The sequence below is a fragment of the Pteropus vampyrus genome, unplaced genomic scaffold, assembly GCF_000151845.1.
Source record: "Pteropus vampyrus isolate Shadow unplaced genomic scaffold, Pvam_2.0 Scaffold127, whole genome shotgun sequence".
Classification (NCBI taxonomy): domain Eukaryota; kingdom Metazoa; phylum Chordata; class Mammalia; order Chiroptera; family Pteropodidae; genus Pteropus; species Pteropus vampyrus.
Window position 1 is genome coordinate 2357579 of NW_011888908.1, and position 7804 is coordinate 2365382.

Sequence of the window (7804 nt, forward strand, 5' to 3'; positions counted from 1 at the left end):
ATACCCAAGGTGCATGTCAGACCAATAAAATGCCACTGGGGACAGTTTTGTTCTGTTTTGTTTTTTTTTTTTAAGATTCCCAGGTGATTTCCAGTATAATGACAAAACTGAAAACCACTAACTTGAATTTTCTAACTCCAAAAAAAAAAACCAACATCAAATAAACAAACAAAAAAACTGGGGGAAGGTATTGATCTATAGTAGAAAATGGAAAAAAGAAACAAGGAACCTGGAGGTAGCAACAACATCACATTTTACCAATTTTAACATGGCTTCAACACATTTCAAATCCATGGTGGACTGATATTTAAATTAAAATAGTCAATTCCCAATATTCACAGCAGCTACGTTCTAAAAAGTCACAGCAAATTCCAAAACACTGTTCCTAGGGGTTAGGCTGCTGCGATCCCTTGGCCACATTCAATCAGTAATGTTGGTGGTTGTGTGTTTCTGTTTAAAGACTCTTTAAGGTAGACTGGTGGTTCATTAATATTGAATCCAAGGCCAAGAGCACAGGCCTGAATGAAGGTTATCTAACATACATTTTTTGCATATGGCACATCACAGTCTTCTTGCAATTAGAAACACTAGATAGCGCTTCAGTACTCCGCTTTGAGGCCATTTTAAACAGTGAAATCACCAAAAACATAGAAGTGCAAAAAAAGTGGCCCTAAATAGACAGAGAAAAAGACACCTGTTGACAGCATGACAGCTGAAACAAGGCAAAGCATGACCTTGTTTGACCTTGGCTGCAACCGTGAACATTCAGCAACTCACATTTTTTTGTTTGTCACTGCTCTGCTGCACAGATCACCACAAAAGCATCACAAATATCAATTTTTAGAGTTACAAATAAAGTTTGCTGAGAAGGCCGATTCACAAGTGCGGAATCCATGAATAATGAAGATGGACTGTAGAAGTATCAAATCAAGGTTGTTCAAAATGTTATAAAGAAATGACTTCTATGAGGGTTCTACTAAGCAACACCAAGCAAACGCGGCACCTGTACGCCTAGCTATGTAGTTTTCTCCACCAGAACCCTTAAGCTGGTTTCCCTAGGAATGGAACAGTTTTTCTCATATCAAAATCTATATACTAAAAGACATTTATATACTCAATTTTTTCAATCTATCTGCCTTTTATGTAGTAAAAAAGTAAACAAATTATATTTTATCAACTCCCTCTAATCACAAAATGCAGCAATGGTTTAAAGAAAAGGTATGGTGGGTGGACAACATAAGCTCTAAAATGCCCTACGGCTCAAAGTTTTTCTAAGTCTAAAAATTAAAGTTCATATGCCTATTTTATTACAGTAAAAGTCAATGTATGAATACATAAATATTCTCAGTTAACAGTTTATAGGCTTACAATCATATTTTATTTTTAGCAGTAGGGCTGCAACATAAATTCCCATTTGAAAAAACAGCTAACAGCTCCACTCACCTAGAGAAATAACTTGAATTCAGCAGGATACTATCAAACATGATGGACTCTCAGCTTGGACCCATATAACTTCAAAAAGAAAACAAGCTGACATATTAATGCTATAAAACTAAAAATATCTCACACCATATACAAAAGTTAATTCAAAATGAATCAAAGACCTAAGTGTAACATCTAAAACTGTAACACTCTCAGAAGAAAGCACAAGTATAGTAAAGTGTAAATCTTCATGACCTTGGATTAGGTAATAATTTTTTAAATATGACACCCAAAGTACAAATGATAAAAGAAAAAACAAAGATAAATTCATCAAAATTCATCAAAACAAAGAACTTCATCAAAATTAAAAAATGTTGCGCTCCAAAGGATACCTCAAGAATGTGCAAACACAGCTCCCAGACTACGAGAAAATATCTGCAAATCACTCCAAGCAGAGGAAATAATAAAAGCAAAGGCATAAATAAATAGCAAGGAAGCCATTAAGGGGATGGGGGTGGGGGTAGGGGTGGGTGGGTGGGGATGCAGATGACACAAGATAGATGACTTAAGGCTTTTTAGGCCCTAATAGGGATTCTGGATTATATTCTGAGTAAAACAGGGACACCACAGAAGAAATGTGAGTAAAGTGACAACTGACTTTTGTTTTGAAAGAAATCTAAGTAATGAGTTCACGAAAGACAGTAAGGGAACAAGGGCAGAAGCTGTTGATATAATCCAGATGAGAAATGATTATTTATATCAGGGAGTAATTCAGAAGAGTAGAAAAAGTTGGATTCTGGAAATATTTTGCAGGTGGAGCTGGAGAGAATTTGCTGATGGTATGACTGTGGGGTAGAATGAAACCAAGGTCTCTGGTCCAACAAAAGAATTAAGTTGCCAGGTACCATCATGGGGAATATTACAGAAAGAACGGGTTTGAGGAAGGAAAATCAGAAAAGCAATTTTATACATGTTTACCTTTCTGTTAATTTGCTTTTGTCTTGACCACTACACACTGATTTTTGTACAACACAGCTGTTAAGTCGTGAAACAGAACCTGAATTCAGGTCTTTTGATTCAAGATCCTGTGCTTTTTTTCCTGAAGTTTTACAAAAGCAACCAAATGAGATTAGTTTCTCAGAATCAAATGAGGAAAATTTTAAAACATCTGACAAATATGAACAAGTACTTTTTTGATAAAATTAATAATAAAGCAGACAGCAATGATACAAAAATGCAATAAAATTCATCTAGCAAATGCTCAACTTAGATAAATATTACACAGTCTATTTTCAGGAAGATTTTCACTCCTACTTTAAAAACTCCTTGCTAATATTATTTTTGACTAGTAAAGATTTGTCATTATTTTACTCAGTGCACAAGTATATAAAGAAACTTTTTAAAATCTGATGCATAAAGTAACTTTATATTGTAAAGTATAACGCATATATTTTCCTCTAATTTTCTTAGCAACAGAAGCTACATTTCAGTAAATGCTTAATTCTTGACTGAAAGTTAAATAATTATCCCAATGATTTCTCTATGCCAAACTTGTTCATTACCTACAACTTTCCGGCATCAATAGATTTCAGAGCTTGGTTTCTAATCGCACCTTCAGTTGCTATGTAATCCTGGGTAAGTCACTTTCCAAATAAGTGATTACTTACCAAAAGTTTGCATTTTACAGGGTTGGAATAAAAATTCAGGGAGAAGGAATATGAAATATATTAAAGGTATGACAAACACAAAAATCAAGAAAATGAGCTCATTTTGGAGAGAATATACATAAACATAAATTTATATTATTCCTGTACAGGTACTCAACTTTACCATTAAAGAACTGCTTAACAGATTTCTCCAGAATAGAATTAAACTGTTGCAGAATCTGCTATTTAGAAATGCTTTTTGAAGTGTCAAGTGATGTACATTTACTGTGATCATTATGAGCACATTTAAGGGAAAGTATTTTTTCTTATTCTCATGAAATCTACGGCCCAGAGGAACGGAAGAGCTAAATAAAAGATAAAAACAAACACTTTGGGACAAAAAATAGAAGACATCTCGCAAAGTGGTTAATTGATCAATAGCAAAAAAAATAGCACAATGACTGCTTTGAGAGTTAAAATGATTACCCTAGCTTTATGCCTTTGCTTTTGTTCACCTATATATGAATCTACTATCTACTTATGTTTCTCATTCACATAGAGCACCTTCGATTCTATCGTATGCTGTTCCCCTTTTCCGCTGGCACCTGCTCCAACAGCTCCCTGACAGCCCTATTCCTAACCAGAGCATCCATCCAGTCAACCTTTCAAATACAATAATTCTAGCTATACTAAAAGTTTCCAGTGCTCAGTAAGCCTCAGGATGCAAGACAGCCCATTTTTAAACTTTTGATTATGACATAACCCTTTATGAGATCAAACAGTCATATGGAATCTAACTGTCAAGGCAACATGACTACAACAGTGTTGGTAAGAGCCCATATTCCACTTCTCTCAATCACTACAGCCAATTACTTGAGTAAAGAGCAACGCAAAGTTGAAAACAATCCAAAATTATTTATTATTTCTAAGTCATCTGAACATTAGCACACATTCATAATCCATCTTTTGTTACTAAATCTCAATCTCCTTCCAGCTAGCCAAATCAACAGTCAATAGTCTAAGACCCAATCAGGTAAGAGAAAGGAAGAAAACACAGAAAACCCACAAGAGTAATTCGATGGACCAATTTCTCTCAATTACATCAGTTTTTAGAGTTGACTTTCTAAGATCTTAAGAGATAACGTAAGGAGAGTTCATACCTTAAGTTAATAAATAAATCTAGATGGTCAAATTAGAAAGACATATCAAATATACTTAAAACTTGCAAAGTGAGAGAAGTCTGAATGAAACAACTAAATTCTAAAATCAGAAAATAAACCAAGTAACCATAAGTAACCAAGGAGGCCAATTAGTTAAATATTTCATAATACATTCTTATGAATGAAATGAGCCAATAGGGAAAGAAAAAAAAGATTAAATACAAAATGAAAATGAAATAACACACAAAATATAATTATATGGTTTAGCTGAAAACAGAATACCCCAATAATGCTACACTAGCCACTATTCTCAAGAGCCCACTATTCTCTAAGAATGGTTTTCTTAAAACATAATCTAACCATAACCTTACTTGGTGATTTTTGACTGTTCCAGGAAGAAAAAAAAGAAAAAGTGGGAAAGAATGTCTCAAAGGGCTCACATAAGCTTGAAAATGACAATCTTAAACTCCATCTTAAAGAGCAGAGCTTCCGCCAACATTACAGGTGTGCCAGAATACTGATCTCCCCCAATCTTTCACAAAGCTGCCACGCCAGGTGCTTCCAACCTCCAACAACCTCACCCACCTTAGTGTGTGATTCAAAAACTATTTTCTACATGTGCCACAACCTGAAAAAAAATGGCTAGGAGGCACTAATAAAGTACATTAAAGCAGTTACAACCTCAACTTTAAAATACACATTCTCCAACAAGAAATTCAAAGTCTATCATTAGCTGATGTCATTGATCCCAAAGACAAATTTATTTCATTTTTATCAGTCCAAGGAATCAAATCCTACATTTGTATAATATGTATTTTTTAAAATTAGTTTTTCTATGGTTTAAGTAACCTCTTCAGCAGCAGTACTACCCTGGTGTGAGTAGGATAAAGAAACCTGAAAACTTTTTAGGTAAGAACATGGTCAGAGCAGCGTTCATGCATGGCACTTTTTCCTAATTGCTCTAACTGAAATCCCAAAAATATCCATTTTCCTAACCTCCTTCCACACTTTTTCTTTACAGCACTATCACCTTCTAATATAACATACAATTAACTTAAATATTTTATTCTTATCTGCTTCCCCCAACTAGACTACTATATCCAGAAAGAAAGAAGTCATGCTTCTGTTCACTGCTCTAACCCTAGTACCTAGATGGGTACCTGACAGTGAGCCCTCAAAAAAAACCCTCAAAACTGATGAGTGAATAAACAAATGTCATAATTTGGTTGCAGTTTATGCATAATTTAATTGTTCTTAAGAAAATTAAACTTTGCTATTAAGATGGTCAGGAAAAAAATTTGTTCACCAAAGACACAGAACCACATAGTGTTTCAAAAAGCTTGATTTATCTACATTAAAATATTTTTCAAGATATTACCAGAAAATGTGTATGAGACGTTTTAAAACACAGATAAAAGGAAAGATTTTAATTAAAATGAGGAACATCAGTTTTCCATTCCTCTCATCAGAAGACACAAAGGAAAGAAGTGAAGTGCGGTAAGACAAAGGTATTATTTGGGACACAGAAAAATGCAGTGTAACACTGGTAAGTATTTTTTTCGGTTGCCACGTAAAATTCAAGATTGCCAATATTAAATTCAAGATTATCAATATTAAGTTCCATACTGACTCATTTTTCTCTTTAAAAACTGAAATCTGCCTTTTCCAGACACTTGAAGCCTAAATCTAACCAGCTAATTAGTTATCCTCAGAATTTTCTTATGAAATATAATCACAAATATTGTGGATTTTAATCTTTGGTCTTAAATAGTTTTAATCTTAATACGAAGAATCTTAAATTGGTCATATAGCCCACCTACTGTTCAACTAGTGTTCCACAGTTCCTTTTTTGGCCTCGAATGACGAAACTTCCCTAATGTCTCTGGGGAGATTAGTGTAAAGTATAATGTAATGACGAAACTTCCCTAACGTCTCTGGGGAGATTAGTGTAAAGTATACTGTTTCCTGAAATTGTTCTGGTTTTTTCCCTGCACCATTTTGTGACATTTTTTCAACTAGAAATGTTACATTTTTTTAATTCTGCAGGAAAAGTCCGGAGGGAGAAGCAAAGGTGAAAAGAATACTGTATGGAAAACAGGTTGAAAGGGGATTACACAAAAGTACAGAAGTAAATATGAAGCAAATATGTGCACGAAAAAGATGGAAAAAAAAAAAGAGAGAGAGAGAGAGAGATGAAAGAAAACCTCTGTTCTCTCCTAGAAAGGAGGAAAAAACCGGAGGTGGGGATACGGAGACTTGCTTATTCTTCTAGAAACAAAAGCACAAAATCCTTCTAAGAAAAACGTGGTCTCTTTCTTTGAGGAAACGCTGTTAAAACTCTAAAAAGCGCCTAGCTGACACTCCAAATGAGAGTTCTACCTTCTCTTCCTAAGTGCTTTGATACAAGTATTTTTCATCTGTAAATTAAACGCAGGCTATAGATAACGCGGAGTCAGTCTACAAAACTGCAATTGTGGTTGCCATCTTTGCCAGAAAAAAAAAAAAAACAAACTCCTTGGATTTCGGGGGGAAAAAAAGGACTGTATTAAGTTGGAAAGCCAGACATCCATGCATTGCCGAGTCAGGTAGCTATGACACGGGTTAACAAACACCTCCTACCAAACTAAGGTTCCACTAAAGATAAGGGGCAAAGGGCTGTAGTCCGACCGCGACTGCAAGGGTGGGGCACCGGAGGAAAAAAAGATTTGAGGGCGAGCTATCCCGAGAGGTCTAAAGGGGCTGGTGACTTGGCTCTCGGGGACACTGCATATTAGGCGGCAAGTGATGGTTATGGACTAAGGGCGGCTTCGGGGAGAGTGGGACGGTGGGCCGCTGTTCGTTGGGAGTGCGGAGGCTGAGAGAGGAAGGTACCCAAGAGGCAAAGGATTGAGAGTCAAAGGAGGAGAAGCGAAGGGCCGAGCAGTCAGGGAGGCCGGGGATGGGAGGCCCGCGCCGAGGCCGCGAAGGGCCCTTGCAGCCGGCCGCCTTCTCCGGGAACGCCTTTCGTGCTCCTCCACACCGAGCCCCTCTCCGGGCCGCCCCTGCCCCGGCGACGACGGCGACAGCAGCTGTTTCCGCCTGGCCCGGGACTGCGAAGGGAAAGGCATCCCGGGGGCGGGCGGGCAGCAGCCGTCCGTGCGAGCGGGAGCTGACTCCGAGACGACTGCCGCCGAGGCAACGCCAAACTTCGCCCTCCCCTCCCCTTAGCCTTCTTTATCCCCCAACTTCCCGGCCGCCGGGTGTCCGCTTCGACCGACCGAGCCCGCCCCCCCCCCGCCCGTCTTCTCGCCGCTTCTCGCCCCTCCCCAACGCCCTAAAGCTGGAGAAGGACTGGCCGCCACGGCCGCTCCCGAGCCCGCCCGAGCGCCCTAGAGTCCCAGACGCCGCCCCCGACGAAACGCTCGCATCCTCTCGGCGGCTCCCTCGCCCGCCCAGATACTGCAAACTCCTCTCACCTGCATTGACGCCATGATGGAACCATCCCCCCTAGGCCGGCGAGGCCAGAGACGCAGGGGGCGGAGCTGCCGTGCTCGCGTCACGCCGCGGGCGCCCCGCATCCTGGGCGCGGGGGCGGGG

At 38.7% G+C, this 7804-nt stretch overlaps 1 protein-coding gene across 5 annotated transcripts in view; it reads right to left on the reverse strand.

Annotated features, from left to right (window-relative positions):
* UBE2W (ubiquitin conjugating enzyme E2 W) overlaps positions 1-7786 on the reverse strand; it is a 52831-nt gene extending 45045 nt beyond the window's left edge. For 3 of the 5 annotated variants that reach the window (XM_023534601.1, XM_023534598.1, XM_023534602.1), the window contains exon 1: positions 7684-7785. In XM_023534601.1, coding sequence (XP_023390369.1) covers positions 7684-7785 — 102 coding nt within the window. Of the gene's footprint in view, positions 1-1443; positions 1513-7683 lie in introns of all 5 variants that reach the window. The other 2 variants (XM_023534599.1, XM_011366937.1) reach the window with 2 other exon arrangements.
* Positions 7787-7804: the final 18 nt, after the last annotated feature.